Below are 25,657 nucleotides of genomic sequence, written 5' to 3' on the forward strand. Positions count from 1 at the left end.
GTGATTACTTTAAATTACAGTTTGATAGTGTCCCCCTCCTGACGAATTTGGTGCGGCCCACTCCCCTTACTGCCTACACTACCCAGAAGGCACGCAGACCTTCCGGCCTCTGCTGCGGCCATCGAGGACTCGGGCGGAAGTAAGCCACACTTCCTCTCTCGAACTAGGTCGAGAGCCCATTGAAATCCTAAACTGACGCCCTTGTCTGACGTATACATGAATTTAATTTGTGGCGAGAAGGTTTCTTTTCCCTACAGGTCCCAGTTGGGGGGAGTATTCTTCTCTTCCCAAAGTAAAGATGTCCGCCGAGCGTAGGTTGTCTGAGTAAACGGAGTCAGAGTTGAATTGCGCAACCGCGAGTGCGTCCGGCCCGTGGATGACGCTTCTTTGAGGGCGGGCTGGACTATTCCAGCCGTAAATGGCGGAGCGCTAGTGCCCGCCCCCAGCGTGGACCGATCAGAAAGGAGGAAAGGCTGGGAACGGAGTCCCTGTTGGTTGGCCCCCGGGCCAATCGGAAGAGCGCTGATTTGGCGGGAGTCTTGACCGTCGCCGGGCTCGCGGGGTTTCTGCGCGAGCTAGGGTGGTGTCTAGCCGCGGTAGCCATGTTCGTGTCAGATTTCCGCAAGGAGTTCTACGAGGTGCTCCAGAGCCAGGTGAAGCCTTCTTTGGGCCCCGAGGCTTGGGGGAAGGGACGAGGGCCCGCGGCCGTGGGGGAGGGAGAGGCCGGGGTTCGGGGCGCCGCGCTCAGCCCTCTCTACCCCGACAGAGGGTCCTTCTTTTCGTGGCCTCGGACGTGGACGCTCTGTGCGCTTGCAAGATCCTTCAGGTGAGGCCCGCGGGCTGGGCGGGCGGGGGGCGCGGGGGAGGAGCGGGGCGAGGACCCCATCCCGGACGAGAGCTCGTCCTGGGGCGGGGACTCAGAAGGCTGCTTCCCTGGCGGGACGGCGTTGGGTAGGTTAGAGGGGAACTAGGTAAAAGGCAGGGATACTAGTTAGTATCTCTGTAGCAACCTGGACACAGAATGGTTGCATTCGAGAGATCCGTAGACCTGTGGCGGCTTCTCACGTGTGGGGTTTGAAGCGGAGGAATCTGACAGCCGAGGGCACAGTGGTGTCATAAGCGATTCTGGAGATACTCGATTCTTTAGCCTGTTAGGGAAGATCGTTGGTTCGGTTTTGAATATGGTGCAAGGTTTACATGAGCTTTGGTCAGAGGCCCTTGGGTCAGGAACTACTTCTCAGAAAACATAGAAAAACCATCAGCTTTTCAGTTTTCCTTTGGTGATTTTCAGCAAAGTTGACCAGATGATTCAGTGGACATTCATGTCCCCATCACCTACTTGCTGACATAAATATTTCACTAATCTTAGGTTATCACGTGTTGTTTGTCTCTCATCTTTTTTTTTTTTTTAAGTGCATTTCAAGGTAGATTGCAGACATCCTAGCTGCAATAGGTTTTGAAAAAAAATCTCTCTCCAGGCCCTGTTCCAGTGTGACCACGTGCAGTATACGCTGGTTCCAGTTTCTGGGTGGCAAGAACTTGAAACTGCATTTCTTGAGCATAAAGAACAGGTATGAGAGATGCATTTGAGAATATTTGGCTTTTTTTACTCAATTACAACTTCTTAACACTGAGCATTCTTTCTATGTATACAATAGCTTGCATGTATTTCTAACTACCGACTTTCTTCGGAAGAGAAAAGTGAGCTATATGTCCAGGTGACTTACCCTCAAATTGTGGAGACAAAATTGACAACAAAATAGAGATAGTGAATATGGACAGCCTCTAACTTTGAACTTGTGTTGCAGATACATTTCATCGTAAGGTGCTTGGAATTTGGCAGGTTGTTTTTTATATGGCCTTGTAAAAATTACTTTAGATTAGACTACTGTTTCATATTTATCTCTCCAAGAAAACATATCCAGGTTTCCAGCTTGAAATTCAGGAACATACCGTCTCCTTTTGACATTTAAGCAGTAGAGACCAGGCCTCCTCCCACCTCTGCATGGAGCTATAATGAGAGATGGGACATCTGAGACCCCACAGCCCCACAGGGAGAGACTGGAGTCTGGAAGAGGGTCCCTAGAGTTTCTGGCCACATCTAGGACTGTCTGGCAGAGATAAGTCCTCACCCGGTGCTCCTGTCATCATGAGAGGGACCTCTGCCAGTTCAATATTTATAAGGAAAGGGTTTTCTATAGTGATAGGATGTAATTAAAGGGTTAACTTAATATTTAGGTGCTTGTTAAGTGTGGCCTACCTAGGACTTGATAGAAATTTAATCCTGTGCCATGCTACTAGCACAGAAAGGCAATTTGTCACAGTAGAGTGACAGATCAGAAGAGACCCGGTTATGCATTTGAACTCTTGGTCCATCCACATCACCTTCTTGACCCCAAGCCTGAGACTCGGGCACACTTATCCTCTGCCTGCTCCTCGTTGAAGCCAGGACAGGCATGGAACCCACCTCACAATGTCGCGGTGGAAATGAAATGGTATATGGAGTTGTTAAAGCACTTGCACAGGCCAGCTGTGGCCGTGTTTGGAGCCCCTCACTGTCAGCGCCTCGCCATGCGTCAGGGGCTGCGTGTCTCAGCAGGACTCGGGCCTAGTGCTGAAGACAAACGGCCTCCCCCACGCGCTTACTCACAGGGTCCCCGTCCTTTTCTCAGTTCCACTATTTTATCCTCATAAACTGTGGTGCTAACGTGGACCTGTTGGATATCCTTCAACCCGATGAAGACACCGTATTTTTCGTGTGTGACACTCACAGGCCAGTCAATGTCGTGAACGTGTACAATGATGCCCAGGTAAGCCGGCCTTCGGGGCCCATGTCTCCCCTGAGTTCTCCTGTCCGTCTGTCTGTTCCCTTTTATGCTGCGGACAATGTGATGCCTGGTGTTCTTGACAAGGCCCGTGTCCACCTCCCCTATAAGAGCTGGAGCAGCCTGAGGACAGAACCTGGTCTTGTCCATCTTTGATGAGAAACATGGCACCTAACCTTGGAGGTGCTCAGAGGGTGTGTATGGAATTCGCTTGTCCTGGAAGGTGTAGGGACCAGAACCTGCCCTGAGTCTGCACTCCAAGCTCAGGCCAGCCCAGCCTTATTGAATATTGGGGGACCTCAGAGGTACCTCCCCTATAAATGGGGCTAGGATGCACTCTGCCCATCCAGGGTGGTGTGGGGACCAGCAGGACAGTGGTGCGAGGCTGCTGTGAGCCTGCCATGGCTCTGTCACACGTGCTCTTTGACCCGTCAGCAGTGGGCATGCATCCACAGTAACAAAGCATCAGCCCTGAAACTCTCACGTGAAGGGCCTCTTCTAGAGACAGGAGCTTTGCTCGCTTCAAGGTCACCGATCTCCGTGTCCTCTGTCAAAGGCTGAGGTACAAGGCATTCGTTTTGTTGGCTGAGTATGTGGCCTAAGAGGAAGTTTTTTTCCAAACTTAATGACTGTAGGTAGTTTTCAAATTCCCGTAGTTTCTGTGCACTGAATAGCATGCAGATTCCAGCGGCTCGCTGTGGCCAATCGAGAAATAAGACTGCGAGAGAAAACGTGATGGATAGTTTTCCATGAATGACAGAGGAGATTGATTGCTTTTTGTTTTAATCTTAGATCAAACTGCTCATTAAACAAGATGATGACCTTGAAGTTCCCGCCTATGACGACATTTTTAGGGATGAAGAGGAGGATAAAGAACATTCGGGAAACGAAAGTGACGAGGGGTCAGAGCCTTCCGAGAAGCGCGCACGGGTGGAGGAGGTGGGTTTGGGCCTCTCAACACGGTCTTGAGGAAATGACCACTCCCCGAGGTCAGGGGTCAGCCCGGAGCCTGTGGGCCCAGGCAGAGATGGGAGGCAGCAGGTGTGGGTGCCAACTCTGTGCTCTGCCATCCCCTGGCTGTGTGGCCTCAGGCAGGTTTCTGGACTTCTCTGAGCTGTAGCATCCAGCACTGGTGGCTTCTGCGAGATGTGGAATTACAGGTGGGAGGCGCTGCTCCCCCCACACAAGGGATGAGATTATTCTAGTGCTCGGTGTTGTAAGGAAGCTAATGCCCTCTGGCCCCTGGTCCTTGGTGTGCAGGCTGAGATTTGCCTCTGGAATGTTTGGGGTCCTCCCTTCATCCTTGGCCTGACCAGAGCCTTGGGAGGAGCCCTTCAGGGCCATGTTTGGGATGTTCTGGACACTGTCCATCTGGGGGGGGTGTCCTGCTTCCTCACCTGCCTGCTATTTCTAGAGTCTTGGATCGTCTGATTGGGACCTCTCAGACCCACTCTGAGATTTCTTTCCTCTTGCCTGGCTCTTTATCTGTTCTATTTTCCAGCCAACTTTTAGTCTTTATCTTCTAATCCTTGATTTTTTAGAGCTCTTTCTTTTTATTATATAGGTTCCAGGTGTACAGCATTATAATCCAACATCTGTGTACACTGCAAAGTGCTCACCACCATGAGCCTAGTTATCATCTACCACCATATGCTGGATCCTGATCCCCTTCACCCATGTCCTCCACCCACCAAGCCCCCTCCCCTCTGGTAACAAATCTCTGTATCTATGAGTTTATTTTTGTTTGTTCATTTATTTTGTTTTGTTAGATTCCATGTGTGAGTAAAATAATATGGTATTTTATTTTATTTTTTATTTTTCTCCATCTCAGTTCACTTAGCATAATACTTCAAGGTCTATCTATGTTGTCACAGTGGCAGAATTCCATTTTTTTTTCTTTTTTTACGGCTGAGTGGTATTCTATTGTATATACACACCACATCTTCTTTATTCATTCATCTGTCGACAGACACTGAAGTTGCTTCCATGTCTTGGGTATTGTAAACAGTGCTGCAATGAACATTGGGGTACATGTATCTTTTTGAATTAGTGTTTTTGTTTTTTTCAGATATATGCCCAGGAGTGGAGTTGCTGGGTCATATGGTAGCTCTATTTTTAGTTTTTGAGGAACCTCCATACTGTTCTCCATAGTGGCTGCACCAATTTAGTTCCCAACGACAGTGTTGGAGGGTTACCTTTTCTCCACATCCTAACGACATGTGTTATTTGTGGTCTTTTTGATACTAACCATTCTGACAGCCGTGGGGTGATATCATTGTGGTTTTGAATTGCAGTTCCCTGATGATTAGTGCTGTTGAGCATCTTTTCGTGTGCCTGTTGGCCATCTGTATGTTTTCTTTGGAGAAATGTCTATTTAGGTCTTCTGCCCAGTTTTTGATTGGATTGTTTGGGTTTTTTTTTGATACTGAGCTGTCTGAGCCCTCCTGATCAGCCCTGGAGTTCCACAGCCACGAGGGGAGGGGACAGGACTCCACTGTGCGTCGTGGGGAGGGTCAAAGAATTCTTGGGCCCTGGGGGTTTTGTTAGTCAGCTTTACTAAGGTATAACTTCTACTCAATAAAATTCACCGGGTGTACAGTTCACTGAGATTTGACAAATGTATAAAGCCATGTGACCCCCACCACATCATAATAGAGAACAGTTCTATCATCCCCCAGAAGTTCCCTCATCAGGACCATGACTTGCCTTTTTAAATTAAACTTTGAACTTTGAGATCATTGTAGATTCACATGCAGATGTAAGAAATGAGTTGAAATCACTTACATACATTGCCCAGTTTCCCCCAGTGGTGACATATTGCAACACTATGGCACAACATCACAACCACTGAAATAGTCAAGACACAGGACATTTCCGTCACCACAAGGACCCCTCCTGTGGCCCTTTTATAGCCACACCACTTCCCTCCTGCCCCCACCCCCTCCTTAGCTCCTGGCCACAACTATACTCTTCTTCATTTCTATAATTTTGTCCTTTCAAGAATTATATAAATGGAATCATATAGTAAATAACCTTTGGGGATTGGCTTTTTCACTCAGCATAATTCCCTGGAGGTTCAGCCAGGCCTTGGGGTGTATCAGGTTGGTTCCCTTTAGTTACTGAGTATGTTCCATGGTGTGGACCGGCCTCAGTTTAGCCAGTTACTCACTGACAGACATCTGGGCTGTCTCCAGTTTCTGGCTATTGTGAATAGAGCTGCTATAAATATTTGTGTGCAGATTTGTATGTATGAACACGAGTCTTCGTTTCCCTGGGATGAATGACCAAGCGTGCATTTGCTGGGTTGTGTGGTAGTTATGTGTTCAGTTTTTTAAGAAGCTGCCAACCTTTCCCAGAGCGGCTGTACCATTTTACATTCCAACCAACAATCTACAACTGACCCAGCTTCTCGCGTTACCACTAGGTAAGGAAGCTCCAGGCTCCCTGCCTGGCCTCTGACTCTACCCTGGCGAGGGTGTAGGGAGTGCACAGGTAGAAGGAGGAGGTGTTACAGATGGGAGGTATTCATCGGGGGAGGCTGGGCTCCATGCGGCCTGCGCTGGGCTGGAGGGGGTGGTCCTGGAGTCAAGCACTTATCCTCTAAAAGTTTCCTGTCTTCCGAGGCTGTTCCTTCATGGTTCTTTGGCTTTTGTTGGGGAGTTTTTTCTTCGTACCTGTTGGTGTTTCCAAGTGGCCGGCTTCTTCAGCTCCAAGTCTGGGATATATGAACAAAAAAGAAAATCCAGGGAACTCATGCTGTGACATCCCTCAGGTCCCAGGATCCCTGGCTGGTCAGCCTTCCTCTTCACCTTTCAGAATCTTTTTTTTTTTTATAATATGTGATGTTGGTGTTTTTAAGTATATTTAATGAATGTATAGAGAAAAATACACGTACACCATCTTTCCAGAAGCGAGTTTTTAAAACTGCCGTCCCCCCACCCCCTTGCCTTTGTTGTGGGAACTGAATGAGGTTGTGCCTGTGAGATCAGAATAGTCGCTGGAAACGGTGGGGTCTGGATGTAGATGTGTGAGCTCTTTTTAATCTGGTGGGAAAGCCAGCAGGAGGCAGTGGCGGGCTCTTGGTGGATTGCTCCGTGCTGGGATGAAGGACTCGGGGTGTGGCCTGAGCAGGGTCTGGCAGGGTGGTGGGGGGGGGGGGGCGGCGGCCAACCACATCCACGCACCCGCAGTGCTGATGGGCCAGAGGGCCCAGCTGCCCCCTCAGCGCCTCCCTCCCCAGGAGCAGGCTTCGTGCCCTGTGCCTTCTGCCAGATCAGAACCTTCTCTGGCTGTGGGGTGAGTTCCTGGCTCCTTTGCACAACCATTTGTTCTCTTTGTCGTGGATCAGGAGATCGCGGAGCAAACCTTGAAGAGGAGGAAGCGAAGAGACTGGGAGGCTCGGAGGTGAGGCTGCGTCCAGCAGCGGGATAGCGGGTCAGCGATGCCCCTTTCTTTTCTATTTGAGGATCACATGTTCGGTTTAGAGCCTCTGCGCCAGTGTCTGCAGGATTGAGCGGGTGGCCCTGCACTGGGGAGGAGCTCAGGGCCCCTCTGTCTCGCCCTCTGGTCCCACAAAGGCCGGGCCTGGCCTGAAGGTCTCCCAAGCACATGCCATCCATTAGGGGTGAGGGCCCTGGTCCTTTGTTTTCATAGTTTTCTAAATGTAGATACTTTTATTTACAAATTCAAGAGATGGCAATTGTGTAAAACTTTTCATAGGAAAAAAGTATGAAAAGGAAACTAAGTTACACACACCTTCTCTTCCTGTTGCAAATTAAAAAACAGAAGTGCTTTAAAATGAAAACATTGGAGAGGTTATTCTAGCTTGAGGCAAACCGTGGAGCAGTGCTCTAGAGCTGGGAATTCCTTGCTAAACACAGTCCTTGGAGGTCTAGCAGGGTCTGAGTACCCAGCCCCCGTCCTGCTGTGCCCCCAGCCAACCCCCGTGGAAGGACAGTGTAAAACCATTTCAGGAAGTGTAAGGAAAGAAAACTGAATATAACCCACTTTCACTAATAGGAAGAGATTCTGGCTTTGGGTTGATTTTCCTGGGTTATCTGTACTTGTGCACATTTTACATAATCACACCTAATTTTGCATTTTTCCTCTTAATAGGATCATAGTTCTGATGGTTCCAAAAGACTTTATCAACTGCCCAGTGCTCAACTGGCCGGTTCCCCTTCTTTGTGAACTGGAGGCTGGGTCCAGCATCCTCCTGTGACACATAGGCTGCACGCAGAGCCCGTCTTGTCTTGCTTGTTCCGTGAATTCCCTTCTGGGGATCATTTCTTGGGGGGGATTCTGGGGCTGTGCCATTTCACATATTCTGCAGCCACACGAGGTTTGAGCCCGTTTACTCCCTTCCCAGCCATTGTACGTCTACACTCCTTGAAGAGTCAATAAGTGAAAACAAACTATTTCAGTTGCGTTTCTTGGGTACCGTCCAGTTTTAGCATTTTTCCCAATATTTGTCTTCCTGTTCTGCTTCCTGTTGAAGACCCGCGTTTTGTGTCATTACAGAAGAGACATACTCTTTGACTACGAGCAGTACGAATATCATGGGACATCGGTAAGTACAGATAGGTGGGATCCTGGTCACGTTTGGACTCTAGGGGTCACTGTCCTAAAACAGGAGGAGGAATGAGCACAGGTTTTAGAGCCAGGAAGGCCTGGTATGAATTCCAGCCCCACAGCTTCCTCTTTGTGATCTTGGGCAGGGGATGCAGCTTCTCTGAGCCTCTCCTCCTCAGTAAAAGGAAGAGAGCAGCCCTCACTCCAGAGGCAGTTGTTGGGACAGTTCCTTTTACCTAGAGGTACTCAAGGAACAGCAGCTATTATTTCTGTTCATGATCAAAAGTACAGAACAAGGGAGTTCCCTGGCGGTCCAGTGGTTAGGACTTGGCGCTCTTACTGCCAGGGGTCTGGGTTTGAACTAACATCCTGCATGCTGCGTGGCCAAAAAAAAAAAGTGCAGAACAGGTCTGTTAGTCTCTGTGCAAGAAGGTAGAACTCTGGACTTACACAGGCCCACCAGCATATGTGTTCCAGGAAGAGTTTCATACAGAAAACCCAGTGTGTCGACTCTGGCATCACTGAGCAGAGCTCAGGGCCTTGAGGACCCCTAGAAAATAAGTTTCCAGTAAAGCATCCTGTGTTTAGCATTAGAATTTGGCTCTGGGGCCTTGGACCCTGAGCACAGATCTCCAGAGCCCCTTTTCTGGTCAAGGCCCCGTTGCCCTTTGTGGGATCATCTCTCTGCCCTGGCAAGTGGAGGATCCTAAGCCGCAGGAGGGGTGGGTGGTGTGGGCAGCAACGGATGCCCAGCTCCTCAGATGCTGGAAATTCCCGCGGAAACCAGTCTCCTTGGCGCTGTTGAAGGAAGCCCAACGTCTCAGGGCAAACGGGATTTAGAGTCTTCTGGTCAGACCCTGATCCTCCCATCTCCTGCCAGGACCCAGCCCGTCTGCTCATGGGAGCTGGATACTTCATCCACAGACAGCCCTGTGGGAAAGACCCTGCTCGCATGGTCCCAGGGCCCCGGGCAGCACGATCCTGACCTTGCCGTGAGCATGGCTGCCCGACCTTAAGCCTGTCTCTCTTGCAGTCGGCCATGGTGATGTTTGACCTGGCGTGGATGATGTCCAAGGACCTGAGCGACATGCTGTGGTGCGTGAGGCCCTCCTATGAGCAGCTGCATCCTCACAGCCAGGGCGGGTCCCCACTGCCAGGGGAGTGCCGGGTGCAGCCCCTTTCTGCACATGTGCAGGCCCTGGTCGTCTTCCTGACTGGGGCCCCCGGCTGCACACAGACTCCTGGGGGGACTGGGGAGTGTCATGGGGTGCCGAGGGTCTGAGGGAGGGGCCTGGGCCTCTCCACCCTTCCCAGCTGACCCGCCCAGCCTTGCTACCCAAATCAGTTTGAGCGTGAGGTTTGAACAAGGCTGCTGTCGCCAAGCATCTTTGCAACCCTGGCGGGGGGTAGTTCTGGGACAGGAGTAGCCGCTGGCCTGCCTCTGAGCCTGCTGCTGGGGCTTCCAGCGGGGGTGCGTGGCCCACTGCGCTCCTGAACGCGGGTTGATTTGGGGACTAAAGGCTCAGAGTCTAGCGAGGAGTGTGTGGGTCTGGCCTGCTTCACCCTCAGCATTCTGCTCTAGGTCCTGGTTTTCTCCTCTGCAAGGTGACGGTCTGTGCTGAGTCAGAGCCTCAGGACGGCCAGGGCAGGGCCAGGCACTGGCCACATCAAGGCCCAGAGGTGCCCTGTCGCCCTGAGCTGGCAAGGGTGGCGTGCGGCCAGGCGAGCCGGGACACAGGCGATGTGGGGCCTGCCGCTCTTGTCATAGGGGATCCCTGCTGGGAACCAAGAGCCCCACAGCAGTGACACCGCAATGGGAGCCTTGGAACCTCTTCTCCCGCAGGGCGGGACCGCTGGTCCAGTGGAGTGTCTGGGTCAGGCCACGCTGGCAGGACATGCCTGTGAGTGCCACCCACCCATTCACGGCTCCATTCCTCTCCTTCCAGGTGGGCCATTGTTGGACTAACAGACCAGTGGGTGCAAGACAAGATCACCCAGTAAGGATGCGCTCCCCCGGGCTGTCTGAGGTCGACCGCAGCCGGGTTTGCAGTGGTGGGCTGGGGGCAGCGTCCCTGCGGCGCCCTTTGAGGAGGGGCTGCCTTGGGCCTGGGTCCTTGTCAGGACTGGACCTCTAGTGCAGTCATGTGTGGCCTTGTGTGGATGCTTCATCCACCTCGGGGGCCCAGCAGGTGGAGCCTGAGATGAGCGGAGGGGCCCGGTCTCCCGGCTCTCATGTTGTCTGTTGACCCCTGTGCCCAGTGGACACAGGGCTGGGAGGAGGGGCCAGGGCCCCGAGGCCTGCCAGGGCAGGCAGGCGTGATCTCAAAGGTTGGGGGAAGGCTGGACAGGCCTGCAAGGAGGGCTGGTGTGGACCCGAACCCTTTTTGCCCTTGGTGGGTGGGCTTTGCTGTTCCTGTCTGTCTGACTCCAGGATGTAGACACCTGGGAGGGGCGGGGGAGCCGGTGCCCCTCTCATTCCTGCTGCTCTGGTGCCATCTGGTGGGAACTGTAACCCCATCCAAGGGCCCCGTGCCTGCCTCCTGGCACAGCCTCCGCCTGCCTGCACTGGTTGCAGAGGCCCCTGTGCCCCGGTAGCTGCCCCTCCCACCCTGCCCACTGGAGGGTCCCGAGTCTCACGGCCTGGGCCTAGCCTGCTCCCCTCCTGTGTTGCCGATGGTGTCAGGTGCACAACGCTGGGCACCATGCTGGCCTGGGTGGCCCCTCAAGTGGACCTGGACGGGGTCTGCCTTCTCCTGCTCTCCTCGCCAACACTTCCTGTGCTGGGCGTCTTGTCACTATGGGGTCTGTCCACTGACCGTGGCTGGCAGGTGGGCCATGGCACCCTCTGTGCCCACCCTAGGGGGCCTCAAATAAATGACGCGGGGCAGCTGCTGCCCAGGAGAGATTGCACAGGGGTGGCAGATGAGGCTAGAGCCTGGCCCTCGATTGCCTGCAGAGGCAGCAGGGGTCCTGGGCCCTGGACAGGAGGGGCGGAGGGGGCCCCAGGCTGCGTGCTGTCTTCCAGGATGAAGTACGTGACCGACGTGGGCATCCTGCAGCGGCACGTGTCCCGGCACAACCACCGGCATGAGGACGAGGAACATGCGCTCTCCGTCGACTGCATGCGCATCTCCTTCGAGTACGAGTATCCTCACGGCTCAGCCCTGCATCCCCGGGACGAGAGGCTCTGGGCAGAGGGCCCAGTGGGTGCAGCAGGAGTCCTGGACGTGGGCCCTGCCTGGCTCGTCCATGGCTTTGCCATGTTCAGGAGCATCACGTGTATCAGGGTGCATGGGTGCTGGGTGAACACAGGCAAGTGCACATGGGGCCACGGTGGTTCAGGCAGTTGAGAGGGTTCGCAGACTCCTGCCGAGCGGGCTGGGAAGCAGCAAGCAGATGCAATTAGAGAGTGACACTTCACGAGGAGGATGTGGCGCCACGAGGAGGATGTGGCGCCTCGAGGGGGCGACCCGGGCCAACGGGCCGGCTGCAGGGCTCAGGACAGGCTTGGTGAGGCCATGTCAGAGGGGAGACTCAGCTACCCTCAGGAGAGGGAGGGCTGCCTGGGCAATCCCATGGCCTTGCAAAAGCCCTGAGGTGAGCTCCAGGGAGGGGTTGGAGCTATGGACGGGTGCAGGTGGAGGAGCTGGTTCCTGGTACTTGAATGTCCCGGGGCTGCCGAATGGGGGGGATAGGCTGTGGCAGCTGTGACAGGGGTCTCGCTGCTTTGGTGGCGGGTAGAGCGATGGTAGGAGTGGGGCCGGCCTGTGCCTGCCCTGGAACAGCTGGGGACCAGTGAACATGGCTTGGACGGGTCAGGTGGGGGTGCCCACGACAAGTCTAGGAAGAGGTGCCGGGTGTGGGGCAGCCAAGCTCCGGGAGGGGGCGACCACCAGGAGCTGGGTCCTGACACGTGACGTCCAGGGACCGGGGTGCGCTGGGGGTGCGGGCAGGGAGGACAGTGGCCCCAGGGCCCAACCAGCAGGAGGGACATCACAGAGGACAGAGGCCGCCGCGTGCCCAGAGACCCTCGGCGTGGGCGAGGACCATCCTCTTAGCCACACTTGTGGCCCCAGGAGTGAGGAAGAGCCTGTCAATGAGTGGAGTGAGGATGAGGCTTTGTTGAGGGGATCCCAGCACAGGCCCAGGCAGGTGGAGCCCGCGGGGAGCGGGTGGGAGGCCAGCCTGAACTGGCGACGCCCAGTGGTGCCTCCCAAGTCCTGTGTGGCCACAGGGGCCCCCGGATAAGGCTGTGTGTCCACATCTCCCAAGCTGTCTGGGTCATGTTAAACTAAGGTCGAAGAGCTCCAGGTTCCCGGGGGGGCTGACTGGTTATACAGGTGGTGGTCCCAGGGCGGGGGCCTGGGTCACTATGCAGCCACAGCTCCTTGACCGCGGGCCCAGCCTCCGCCTGGCGCTCTATCAGCACTGGTCCCTCCACGACAGCCTGTGTAACACGTGCTACACCGCGGCCAGATTCAAGCTCTGGTCTCTTCACGGGCAGAAGCGGCTGCAGGAGTTCCTCGCGGATGTGGGGTGAGTGAGCGCCGAGGCCTGCCCCCCATGGCCCCCCTCCCCTGGGGGAAAGCCCCCACTCCTGCTCTATCCCACATTCCTCACTCGATCCCAGAATCTGGTCTGAAGGCCAGGCCGGGGCATCAGCCGTGGCATCACGCCTCCTGTGACTGGTGCTCCTCCTTCCCAGTCTCCCCCTGAAACAGGTGAAGCAGAAGTTTCAGTCCATGGACGTCTCCTTGAAGGAGAATTTGCGGGAGATGATTGAAGAGTCTGCCAATAAATTTGGGTAAACACATGTTTCTCTGGATTAAGCTTTGTCAAGGTTTCAGCTTTAATCACATTCTAAAAATAATGCAGAAAACAACGCATAGATGATTGTGACCTGACTAGCCTTCCCTGAAGTTTTTAGTTCTCTTTGGGTTAAAATTAGGATTTAAGGTGCCTGAAAAGTGTAGAATCCTTACATCCTGGGGCCGAGGTGCAGACCTTTGAGGTCAACATGGACTGTCCATCAGTGGACCCTGGAAGGGCCCACTGGGGCCAGGTTCAGGCGAGCTCTGCCCAACCGGGTCTTCTGACGCTGCTGGAGGGACACGGGCCTGGCTGCTCCTGGCGCCCTGGGGCGCAGGCAGGAGAGGACCACACCCACATCCCCGTACCCACCCCCTGACACACACACACACAGCTAGCTCATGCCCTGCCCTGACGGGCTGACAGCTTTGTACCGGGTGCTCAGCACCCTGGTTGAAGGCTGGTGTGTCGGCCTCCTGACTCCGTCCATTCTCTGACGGGAATGGCTAGCTGCAAGCATCAATGGGGGCTGGGGAGGGAGCATTAGTGCTGGCCTGGCCTGTGTGAGAGCTCACCCCAACTCGAGGACACTTCGGCCACGTGCAGAACGACAGCCGTGTCACTTCCTCCCGTTGCAGCATGAAGGACATGCGCATCCAGACTTTCAGCATCCATTTTGGCTTCAAGCATAAGTTCCTGGCCAGTGATGTGGTCTTTGCCACCATGTCGCTAATGGAGAGCCCCGAGAAAGACGGCTCTGGGACGGATAACTTCATCCAGGCTCTGGACAGTCTCTCCAGGTAGTGGGCCTGGCCGTGGGCCCCCATCCCCACCGGCCACTCGGCCCTCAGCCCTACACTGCCAGGGAGGCAGGTCACAGGGCCCCCAGGCATGGGGGTGACTGTGTCTGCAGGAATCCAGATCACAGTCCACCTGAGCTGGGGGCGCACGAGACACGTGCCCGTCTTCAGTATGTGTCATGTTCTTTGGAATCCTTTTCTTCTTTCTTTTTGATTTAAAAATTTTTCTTCTTTCTCACCTCCCATACCCCTTCAGGCATTATTGTTTATTCATTCCTGTGTTTCTTCTAGTTTAGTTTTCATTTCTCAATTATTTTTCTTTGACTTCTAATTTTTTCTTATCTCACTTCCTGAGATGTACTATTTTTTTTAATGTCTTTCAGCTTGTTTTGAAACAGAATATTACAGTTCTGGTCTTTTGGGGGCGTGTCTTTCTAGTTAACCTTCATTGTTGAGAGGGAGACTATCCTCCTTGTTCTTTTTCCTGATGATAACTGAGAGGATTTGATCGTTGCTCATTTTTTTGTGAGTTTAGTCTTCCTGACTTTTTCGGGGGAGGTATGGTTCACACAGCTTTTCCAGCTTCAGAGTGTTAGAAGTGGAGGCGCCTGCTTTCTGGGGTTTCCTGGTCCATTTCCAAGCACACTTTTTTAAACAGATTTGCTAAGCTATTATTCACATACTCTGTGGCTCACCCATTGTAAGTGTACAATTTAGTGGCTTTTAGTATATTCACAAGGTTGTGCAAACATCACCACTATCTAATTTTACGACATTTTTATTGCTCCAAAAAGAAACCCTGCTCCCCTCAGCCATCGCCTCCTAAATCTCCCATCTCCCCCAGCTCTTGGCAACCAATAACCTACTTTCTGTATCCATAGATTTGCTATTCTGGACATTTCATATCCATGGACTCAGACATTAAGTGATCCTTTATGGCCTTGCCTCTTCTGCTTAGAATAATGTCCTCAAGTTTTATCTGTGTTATAGCATGTGTCAGAATTTCCTTTCTTTTTATTGCAAATAATATTCTATCATAGGGATAGACCACAATTTATTTATCCATCATCAGTTGATGGACATTTGGGTAGTTTCCACCTTTTAACGGTGATGAAAAATGATGTTGTGAACACACGTGTGTTTTTGTGTGGACATGTTTTCCTCTCTCTTTGGTATATACCTGCGAGTGGAATTGCCTGCTCATGTGGTGATTCTGTGTGTCACCTTTTGTATAACTGCTGGACTGTTTTCCAAAACGTGGTTTCACCATTGTACATCCGCACCTGCAGTGTATGAGATTTTGAATTTCTCCATATCCTCACCAACACGTGTCACTGTCTGACTTTTTGATCGCAGCCATCCTAGGGGTATGACGTGGTCTCACTGTGGCCTTGATTTGCATTTCCCTAATGGTTAATGATGTTGAGCAGTTTTTCATGTGCTTATTGGTCATTTGCATATCCTGTTTGGAGAAATGTATGTCCTTTGTCTCTTTAAATTGGGTTGTCTTTTTTTTTTTTTTTTTTTGTGGTACACAGGCCTCTCACTGTTGTGGCCTCTCCCGTTGCGGAACACAGGCTCTGGACGCACAGGCTCAGCGGCCATGGCTCACGGGCCTAGCTGCTCGGCGGCATGCGGGATCTTCCTGGACCGGGGCATGAACCCGTGTCCCCTGCATCAGCAGGCGGACTCTCAACCACTGCGCCACCTGGGAAGCCCAAATTGGGTTGTCTTTTAATGACTGAGTTGTAGGAACTGATTTGTATATTCCAAATATGTCTCTCAACATATACATGATTTGCTAGTATTTTCTCCCATCCTGTGGGTTGTCTTTTTACTTTCTTGATGTTCTTTGAAGCACATTTTTAATTTTGATGATGTTTGGGTTATCTATTTTTTCTTTTGTTTCTTTTGTTGTTGGTGTCATAGCTAAGAAACCATTGTCTAATCCAAGGTCACAAAGATTTACACCTCTGTTTTCTGTAAGAGTTTTATAGTTTTAGCCTTTATATTAGGTGTATGATTCACTTGAGGTTAATTTTTGTATCTGATGTGAGGAAGGGATCAGCTTAATTATTTTGCATATGGGCATCTGACTGTTCTAGCACCATTTGTTGAAAAGACTTCTTCTACCATTGAATTAATTTGGCACCCATGTTGAAAATCAGTTGACCATACATGTGGGAATTTATTTCTTGATTCTCACTTCTCTCCCACTGATCCATGTGTCTAACCTTATGCCAGTACCACACTGCTTTGATTACTGTAGTTTTGTAGCAGGTTTCGGCTATGCTGTGTTCCTTGAATTTTCACGTGGATTTTAGGATTAGTTTATTAATATCTGCAAAGAAGTCAGATTGCATTGAATCTATAGGTCAATTTGGGGAGTGTTGCCATGTTAACAATATTAAGTCTTCTAATCCATGAACATGGATGTTTTTCCATAGACTTAGATCCTCTTTAATTTCTTTCAACAGTGTTTTATAGTTCAGAGAATAAACTGTACACTTTTTAGTAGATTTATTTCTAAATATTTTATTCTTTTTGATGCTATTGTAAATCAACTTACTAATTTCATTTTTGGTTTGCTCATTGCTACTGCATAGAACTACAATCAGTTTTTGTATACTGATCTTGTCCTGCAAACTTGCAGAACTTGTTTATTAGTTCTGACAGTTTTTTAGTGGATTCTTCAGGATTTTCTATATATAGGATCATGTCACCTGCAGATGAAGATGGTTTTACTTCTTCTTTCCCAATCTAACTGCCTTTTATTTCATTTTCTTACTAATTGCCTGGCTAGAACCTCCATGACAATCCCAGTGTGTTTGATCAGTGCCTTTGCCTTCCTTTTCTGAATTGTCCTTCTCTTGCCCAGTTTCAGTTCCACTTGTAGCCATCTCTCCTTAGCAAGGGGCCCAGAGTGGAAAGGAGCTCTGGCTGGTACGGGGAGCTAGCCTGCTTCAGCCCCCGGGTGTTTGCCATGGCCCTCACACTCACCTTCTCTTGCGTGGCGCAAAAATCTTAAGTTTTGGCCACTGTCCCCAGTTGCCTGGAGTTTCACCTTTCTTAGGTCTCTGCTTCTCTGCTCCCTCCCACACGTCTGGTGGCCAGTTGAGGGTCTCTTCCCACCTGCCTATAGTTTGGGGTCTGTGGTGTTCCGCATTCTTTGTGTTGTAAATGTAGGTCCTAGGTCTTTGGTTTTGTAATGTAGTTGCTCTGTTTTTACCTAGAAATATGGAGAAATCAAAAAACTATACTGCCGACTGTTTCCGCCTCCTCTCAGAATTGATGGGCCAGTCTTAGCCATTGTCTGCTGACTTCCTGCTGTGACAAAAGAGCATTCATCCCATTTCTGTGCGCCTTCCCCTCCTGTTGGTACAGTTGTGCCACTATTTTTAGCTCCTTTGTAACCTTAACATACTTCGGTCTTGTTCTTTCACCAGCATCTCTTGTCTCCCTAGTTGGTAAGAAAAGGGTTTGGGCATCCTTCGTTTTCTCCTCCCCCATACCTCCCAGGATGTGAAAATACTTTCTCACGTTCAAGGTTAACAAAAGTGGGGTAGAGGACAGAATGTGAGTCATCTCATCTTTGGCTGTAGGTTGATTCTCAAAGATGAAGATCAATAAATAGTGTTACTTGGTTGCTCTAATAAAATATTCCAGAGTCACTAATGTGCGGTGATCCCATTCCTTTCTGGCTCAGCTCTTTGTTTTCCTGGGAGCTCTTCATTGCCTCCTTTATCATATCTGGTTTTCCCAGCTCTCATTCCCTGAGCCCCTTCTGTCCAGGAGAGCCTGGGGCTCTGTTCTCAGCTCCAGCTCCCTAGTCCTGCCACCCGCCGCCACCACTGGCGGCCCAGACTGTGCCACTGGGGTGGACCCAGCACATCTTGGGATCCTCATCTGTTTTTTTTACTCCCCCATTTTGCTAGAACATAATTCTTAAGCAACTTTTAAAGAAAGGGCACATGTGAGGTAAACATTCTGAGCTCTTGCACATCTAACAGTATCTTCTGCCCTCATCTGATTGCTGGTTTAGCTCGTGCAGAATTCAGGGTTGTTGCCTGTCTCCCAGCAGCCAGTGGTGTTGATGAGAAGTCTGAGCCATTTTGGTTTTTGTTTCTCTGTAAATGCACCCTCACCCCCACCAGAAGCTTTCGGAATCTTTTTTGATTCTCAGTGTTCCAGAATGTCTAGTTGTGTGTGGGGTGGATCTTGTTTCATGCATTAGACTGAGGTTTTGGGTGAGCCCTTTTAGTCTGAGGAAATGCTTTGATACTCTGCCTTTACTATTCCCCCCACACATATGTCTGTTTCTTAATCTTTCTAGACTTCCTGGAATGATTCTCTGTTTCTGATTTTTGCCTTATATTTTCCATGTGTTTGTCTTATTTGTGGTACGGAAGGTTTTCTTGACTTGGAGTGAATTTTTTATTTGTTGCAACCATTTTACTTTCCACAAATACTTCCTGGTTTCTGATCATTTTTCATAGCATCCTGTTCTTGGTTTACGAATGTATTGCCCAAATCTCTCTGAAGATACTAATTAGACTTCATTTTAAGCTTTCTTTTGGTCTCCAAATTATGTTTCCACTAGGGCTGGTTTTTCAGGCCACAGGCATTTCTCAAATGTCTGGTGGTCCTCCACATTCAAGGGGTTGGGGGGGGTGGGGAAGGCTGTGGAAGCCTGGCAAGCCTGCTGGCCGGAAGGCATCACTTCATCTTGGTGGGTGGGAAGCCCATGTGACACTTTGGGACCCTTACCTCCTGGGTGCAGAGGCTTTGCTCGAAGACCTAACTTCTCCATAGAGGGCTCATTTTAATGTGTTCAGAACGGAACCCTCCTTTGTGTGGGGGAAGGGTAAAAATCCATCTGTCTGGTGGCGGGATCCCTAGTGCCCCCCAAGCCTCTCCAGTCAGAGCCCTGCAGCACCTTCTAGGAGGCACCTCTGCTGGCTTCCAGTCTCTGGTCTTCTGATGCCAGCAGGAACCCACCCCCCCCCGCACCTCTCCTGTCCATCGCTGTGGGCTTAGACACTTTTTATTCCTTCCTCTCACCGGAAAGGGAGCTGGGGAGGGAGGGAAGTGAACTGTTGGCTCCACAGCCCCTCTGACCCAGAAACCAGGTGTCCGGTCTGCGGCCAGTGATGGAGCCGTGCGCCTGCCATGTTTCAGGGGGAACCTGGACAAGCTGTATCGCGGCCTGGAGCTCGCCAAGCAGCAGCTGCGTGCCACACAGCAGACCATCGCCAGCTGCCTCTGCACCAACCTCATCATTTCCCAGGGGCCCTTCCTCTACTGCTCCCTCATGGAGGTCAGCTCCCCACAGACACGTCCCTAGCCCCGCCTGCTGGCCGCCCCCTGACCACCTACCCCCACTCCCTGCAGGGCACGCCAGACGTTATGCTGTTCTCCAGGCCAGCTGCCCTGAGCCTGCTCAGCAAGCACCTGCTGAAGTCCTTCGTGTGCTCGGTGAGGGTGGGAACACGGCAGCCGGGGGTGGGGGGCAGTGGCTGGTGCCAGACACTGGCCTTGGGGTGCGGGGGCTGCTCACCTGCCAGGTGCCTCCCTTTTCCTGAGCTGTGTTCCTCCACTGAGCCCTGAACCCTCCACTTCCCACCAGCCCTCGTGCCATCACTCACCACCCAGGTCACTTGGACAAGTGGCGGGGCGGGGGGGGTGGGCCTCACAGAGCACGCAGGGCTGGGGCTCATGTTCAGTGCAGGCGGGGTGGGGCGGGGCGGGGGGTGCTGGGGAGGGCCTCCTGGAGGGGTGACAACTGTGTTAGGACCTAAAGGAGGTGAGGGAGGGAACAGCCAGGGGCACAGGAGGCTGGGGGCAAGCTGCGTGGGGACTTGAGTGTCTCTGGGAAGAGGGAGTCCCTGGAGGCTTTTGGGGAGCGAGGGACTGGGGCTCCTGGGCACTGTGACCGAGGTGCACTTCCCTCTGCAGACGAAGAACCGGCGCTGCAAGCTACTGCCCTTGGTGATGGCCGCCCCCCTGAGCGCGGAGCAGGGCACTGTAACCATGGTGGGCATCCCCCCAGAGACCGACAGCTCCGACAGAAAGAAGTGAGTCCTGGGGCCCGGGGCTATGGGGGGTCGGCCTCAATGCCAGGCCAGGGATGGCCTTTTCCACCATGAAGCAGGGTGGTGGGGCTTACACACGTGGGCTGCAGGGTGGGACAGCATCAAGCATGCACTGAGCAGGGTCAGAGTGCAGGGAGGTGCAGCAGGTAGGCAAGCCTGAGGGTGGCAGGGCAGTTAGGGCCTCATGCTGAAAGCCCAGGACAGACACCAGTGCACAGGGCTCACCGGTGAGGGCACGTCTCTGGGCTCCAGGTAACCTGGGTTCCTCCCTGTGAGTAGCCTGAGGCCTCTTGGGAGCTCCCACCCCAGCATGGGGTGGGGGGCGCAGGTGTGGTGTGGACGTCCAGCTTCCAGGCAAGGGCATCCAGCTCCCTGAGGAGGGCCGGCCAGGGTCAGACACACCCAGGATGGGCGGCGAGGTGCGTGGCCCTGCGGCCGCGGCAAAACCCTCAGCCCTCCCTGGGCCTGAACCCTCCTCTGAGGAGCAAACAGTTTGCACTGAAAATCTGGATCAGGTCTGGGTCTTACCCTGGGTCTGGATCGGTCCCAGCTCTGCCACTGTGAGCTTTGACCACCTTCTGCGTCTGCAAAGGCCATTGAGCCGTGAGTAGGGAGACAATGGCCTCTGAGACGAGTGCTTCCCTGCTGCCGGGCTGCTTTCCAAAGCTCCCTCGAGGGTCTCAGATCCAAAGTTACATGGGTGGGAGCCAGCCAGGGTTCCCGAGGCAGCACCGCAGCCGCCTGTGTCCTCACTCGGGCTGCCAGTCTGTGCATGGCTGGGCCAGTTGGCGGTGAGCTCGGTGGCCGCGCACAGTCTCCTGTGAGGGTGGCCGTGGAGGCTGGGAGCACTTGCCCTCCTCTGCCCGCCTTCTGCCCTCTGCTCTCCACGACAGGCACTGGAGCCCCTTCCCCACACTCCCACTGTCCCCACCAAACCTCCCTCGAGGCAGCTCCATCCAGGCTGCTCTCCGAGGAGCTCCTGTTCCCCCACCGCCCTGTGGGCCCCTCATCCCTGGTCCCACCTGCTGTGTGTGTCTAGGACCCCATCCCCACACGGCTCCACGGAACCTCTGCCTCTCACCTGCCCCAGCTGCCAGCACGGTGCCTGGGGGGGCACCAGGGGACACGCCCACCTGAGGGCTGAGAAGGGCTCACATGGGAGCAGTAGTGAGAGGCAGTGGCCGTCCAGAGAGTGGGCTGAGGCCTCGGGGCTGTGGCCAGTGAGGAGTCTGGTGTGTCCCTGGCGGGGAGGGTCCACTGCAGGCACAGCCCCCAATGTGCCTCTGTGTGTCCCCAGCTTTTTTGGCCGGGCGTTTGAGAAGGCGGCGGAGGGCACCAACTCCCGGACACTGCATAACCATTTCGATCTCTCAGGTAAGAGTCCGCTGCACTGAGGCCCTTTCAAGGTCAGTGCTGGCCTTGGAACCAGGGAAGTGCCGGGGGTGCCCTGCCAGCAGTCCTCTGGCCTCAGGCCCTGCACCCCATCTGGGCCCTGACAGGCATACCTGGCTCTGGCCTTAGGATCCAGCCCCTGAGATCACTTCACCAAGGAGCTTGGGGGTCTGGCCACCACTGTGCCCTGACGCTGCTGCATGGTGGCTTTGGGGGGGCCACACCTGTAGGCCACCGGATGCCAGTGTGGAACATGGCATGTTTGGCCATATTTACTTTCTGGTCTTCAGATGTGTGGCACTTTACCCCTGTGTTAGTGAGCCCCAGCTGCTGTAATAAAGCACCACAGAGTGGGGGGTTGAAATAACAGAAATGCATTTCTTACTGTTCTGGGGGCTGGAAGGTCAAGTGTCAGCAGGGCTGGTTCCTCCCAAGGCCTCTCCCCTAGGCATGTAGATGCCGTCGTCTCCCTGTGTCTCCACGTGGTCGTCCCTCTGTATGTCTGTGTCCTGATCTCTTCCTATAAGGTTACCAGTCAGACCGAATCAGGTCGCACCCTAGTGACCTCATGTGACCTGATCACCTCTGTAAAAGCCCACTGTCAGGTACACTCACGTTCTGAGGTGCCGGGATTAGGCTGTCACCATAGCAAGGTGGGCACCTTCAGCCCATAGCGCCCACCTCTCAGAAAGGACCTCTCACATCACCACTGATGCCTTAACGAGGACCAGTCTCTGAGGCCAAGACCCGCCTTCACCCCATTGCCTCTGGAGTCTAGAGCTGGCATCTTCCTGCCGGGCCGACTCAGGCTGTGGCTCCGTGGTGGGGGGACCCCTCCAGCAGCAGCCCCCCACTTCCTGTTTCATGCCTGAGACTGCAGACAGGCGGTGCTGGCCAGCCTGCAGGATGCCCCGGCTTCCCACATGGGGAAGACTAGAGGGCCGGGAGCTGCTGGCTTCCCCCAGGGGTGGGCGGCTTGCAGGGGGTGTGGAGGAAGTCGAGGCCTGAGGTACCCACAGCTTGCAGGGCCAGGCTGGCTGGTTTTGTCCTGTCTGATGAGGCCCCGTGCTTGTCTGAGGCTGATGGCCCCCAGAGATGGGTCAATTTGCACCATGTCCCCTTCTACGGAAGAGACACCAAAGCTGAGAGACTGGCCAGAACAGGATGGAAGGCCGCCTCCTGCCTGACCGCTCGGGTGGGAGGGAGGCCTCTCTGCCAGGGCTGTGGTGTTCAGAGTGTCACCGCTGGTCCCCTGGCTGCCCCGAGGGTCCTGCCCACAGACCACAGTCGCAGCTGCACCGACAGGGCAGCCAGGGAGGCCGGTTAAATAGGCCTCATGATCCAGAGCACCCCAGGCCACCAGGGAGCCAAGTGCGCCTTTGGAATGTGGTAGGGGGTTGTTGCCACTGGGGCGCCGGGCAGCGGGAGTCAACTTGGTACTTGGTGGCCTCCCCCAGCTCTGTCCCTGCTCCTCCCGTCCCAGTGATGTTTTCCTTTCATTACTTCAGTGATTGAGCTGAAAGCCGAGGACCGCAGCAAGTTCCTGGACGCACTCGTGTCCCTCCTGTCCTAGGGTGAGTCATGGGGGAGGGGTGCTGGTGGCTTCCCATGGCCCTGCCACAAAGCCCAGCTTCTACCTGGGTTTGAGGCCGGAGATGGGGTCCAGCGCCTGTTCCCAGGGACGCCTGTCCCCAGGCTGGTGGCAGGACCACAATGGGCCACTTTGAGGGATCTAATTTCATTAAGCTCCTGGGATCCCTTCAGAAGGAGCTGCGTTTACCCTCCTCTGATCACAAGGCGCCAGGTGTGGCCGGGAACGGGGGCTGCCCTCGCCCCAGCGTCAGGCCCTGGGCTGGAGCCCGCAGGGTGTCTATCTGGGCTCTCATGTGCTGGACTTCTGAGAAGGCCAAGCTGGTAGCAGCCACTCAGTGGGGAATTATAAACCATGGGCCCTATGTGAGCCTGGACGCCTGCGGCTGTCACTGTGACAGTGCAGCGCAACGCTCCCGCCAGCGCTGTCCCCTGTGCCTCACACACCACCTCTTTCTCAAGGGCCCTCGGGAAATGGGCCGGGGACCTGCTCTGTCTAGTGACCCCTTCTCAGCCCAGGCCCCCAACAGCGGATGCCCTGCCCGGCATCTCCCTGACCCCCGGCTGGAGTCGCGGCTGTGTCACACGGGCCCTGTCCAGGCTCTGGTGTGGGGGGTCCCTCCTGCCGGCCCAGGGTCCTTCCTCCGTCCCCTGTCCCTGGTGAGCTGGGAGTGTGAGAGCCCTGGTGGGCTCTGCTGAGAATGGCCTAGGAGCCTCAGGGACCTCCCCCAGCCCCTCTCTCGGGGGGCACAGGGCTCTGGGGGCAGATTGGGTCTTATGTGACGTCTGTGGGGAGCCTCACCAGGCTGCCCCCCTGTCCTCATCTGAACTGGGGCTGACACCCCTTGAGTCTCAAGGGCTGGGCCTCAGCAAGGGCCTTTGTTGGGGGGGGAGGGTTAAATCAAAGGTTACAAATGGGGGTCTCGGGCAGTGGGGCTGGCATCTGAGGCAGACCCCTCCCTGCAGCCTGCTTGGTGATGATCCCAGGGCCATGTGCGAGCTGCCACCAAGACGGCACCAGGTGAGCCAGCCTGGGAGGGTGAGGGGCAGCGTGCTGGGGGCAGTGCCAAGGCTGGACAATCTGCCAGGCAGGGTCTGTAAGGGGAGGAGGTGCCAGGAGCCGTGTGGCCTAAGGTACTCAAGCAGACAGGACGGCGGGTGCTACCCACCACCTGTCAGTGGTGGGGCTGCTCAGAAGCAGCCGCTCAGCACAGCAGTGGGAAGGCCTGGGCAGTTTGTTTGACTTGGGGAACCATCAGAATTGTTTGAAATTTATTTTTTCTTTTCTCTTTTCCAGAGTTTGATTTCCTCAGAAGTGACCTCCTTCTCCTTATTTATGTTAACTAGCTTTTATTTAGATTGTAAGTTATGGACATAGTTTTAGATGCAGGGACAGTGTTTTTAATGGAATAAAATGATTATTTTAGGTTTGGTGCCCCAATCTTGGCTCTGGTCACAGGGCCAGGGCTTGGTTGTTCTCTGAGCCTTGTATGTCCACAGGGACCTTGATCCTGTGCCCTGGGCACCCCGATGCCCAGCAGGAAATCAGCATGGGGGGCAGCTTCCAGGCTCCCTGGACAGCAGTGGGCAGAGGCCAGGCCCCTCAGCACCTCCACTGACCACTTTGATGCCAGCCAGGACCTGGCTCGGTTCACCCTCCCACCACTTCCTCCTATCCACTGGCCTTGGCAGCATCTCAAGTCCACCCTCTTGATCATGTACCCCTCCCAGGCCCACCCTCCACGTCCATCATCTTACCCCCAGCACCTGCCTGTCCAGGCACCCCCACCTCTGGGCACATGGCAGACACCATCAGGCGAGTCAGGCAGGGATAGCAAGGGCGGGGCCCCAATTCAGGAAGGGAGGGGCTTGCTGAGGGGTCTTGGGGTCAGCTTCGCCCACGTCCTATCGCAGAAGGTCCAAGCTGGACAGGCTTCAGCAACCTCCAAAGTCTTCGGAGCAGCAAGAGTTCTCTGTCAGGGAAGCCGTGGGATCAGCTGGCCCCACCCTCCCAGTTGTCCCCAGGACACCTGCAAGGGTTGAGGGGATCTGGAGGCAAGGAGGATGCCATTTCTGTCCTCTGGCAAGGAGAGAGCCATTCACGCAAGTGGCTGAGGCCATCTGTGACCACTGCACAGAGCTCGGGTGCCAGGGGAGCAGGCAGGCTGGAGGGCCATGGCCACCTAGGTGTGGCACCTGGGGCCACGGGCAAGAGGTGGCAGAGTGGTTTGGGCAGCACTTATGTTGGTGGGAAAAGCCCAGAAATCGTGTTCAGGAACTGAGGACACGGGTTAGGGGGGCTAGGTCTTAGGGTGGGCCTTGGGGAGGGGTAGTGGGCAGTGGGGTCAGCTGCACTGGAGCTGCATTGCTCCTCCCACCTGACCTCTGGCAGTGGAGTTTTCCCCTGCCCTTCTCAGCATGGGTCGGGGACAGCAGCCTGCCCCGCCAGGGCCCTCAAGCTGCCCACCCTGGCCATCTGCAGAAGCTGAGGGCTGGGCAGCTACCATTCAGAATCCCAGCTGACGCCTGGGGCCCAGGAGTCAAGAGAGCTCTGGGCTGTGGAGGAGGCAGCCTTAGG

The 25,657-nt window shown here is 54.0% G+C and overlaps 1 protein-coding gene across 4 annotated transcripts; it reads left to right on the forward strand.

Annotated features, from left to right (window-relative positions):
• Nucleotides 1-498: 498 nt before the first annotated feature.
• On the forward strand, nucleotides 499-24,505 carry CDC45 (cell division cycle 45). 4 transcript variants are annotated; one of them, XM_033837454.2, is made up of 20 exons: nucleotides 502-653; nucleotides 767-826; nucleotides 1,479-1,571; nucleotides 2,673-2,810; nucleotides 3,618-3,764; nucleotides 7,174-7,229; nucleotides 8,346-8,394; nucleotides 9,430-9,491; nucleotides 10,343-10,393; nucleotides 11,422-11,541; nucleotides 12,801-12,932; nucleotides 13,102-13,200; nucleotides 13,844-14,005; nucleotides 19,184-19,322; nucleotides 19,397-19,480; nucleotides 19,961-20,079; nucleotides 21,395-21,471; nucleotides 22,998-23,063; nucleotides 24,046-24,100; nucleotides 24,377-24,505. In XM_033837454.2, exons 1-18 carry the CDS (start codon nucleotides 603-605, stop codon nucleotides 23,060-23,062), a joined length of 1,704 nt encoding a protein of 567 aa, XP_033693345.1. In that variant the 5' UTR covers nucleotides 502-602; the 3' UTR covers nucleotide 23,063; nucleotides 24,046-24,100; nucleotides 24,377-24,505. The 4 variants fall into 4 exon arrangements, with proteins under 4 accessions (XP_033693347.1, XP_073646531.1, XP_033693345.1 ...); XM_033837456.2 differs by lacking the exon at nucleotides 13,844-14,005 and having other exon boundaries at nucleotides 499-653; XM_033837455.2 differs by lacking the exon at nucleotides 24,046-24,100.
• The last annotated feature ends 1,152 nt before the right edge of the window (nucleotides 24,506-25,657 follow it).

Source organism: Tursiops truncatus, chromosome 13, assembly GCF_011762595.2.
Source record: "Tursiops truncatus isolate mTurTru1 chromosome 13, mTurTru1.mat.Y, whole genome shotgun sequence".
NCBI lineage: Eukaryota > Metazoa > Chordata > Mammalia > Artiodactyla > Delphinidae > Tursiops > Tursiops truncatus.

What these genes read in the sequence shown, in the direction of transcription:
- CDC45 (XM_033837454.2), top strand. Translation starts at nt 603, where the DNA reads ATGTTCGTGTCAGATTTCCGCAAGGAGTTCTACGAGGTGCTCCAGAGC. An exon ending in TTCTTGAGCATAAAGAACAG is followed by an intron (nt 1,572 to 2,672) that starts GTATGAGAGATG and finishes TCCTTTTCTCAG; the next exon opens with TTCCACTATTTTATCCTCAT. An exon ending in GACAGCTCCGACAGAAAGAA is followed by an intron (nt 20,080 to 21,394) that starts GTGAGTCCTGGG and finishes GTGTGTCCCCAG; the next exon opens with CTTTTTTGGCCGGGCGTTTG.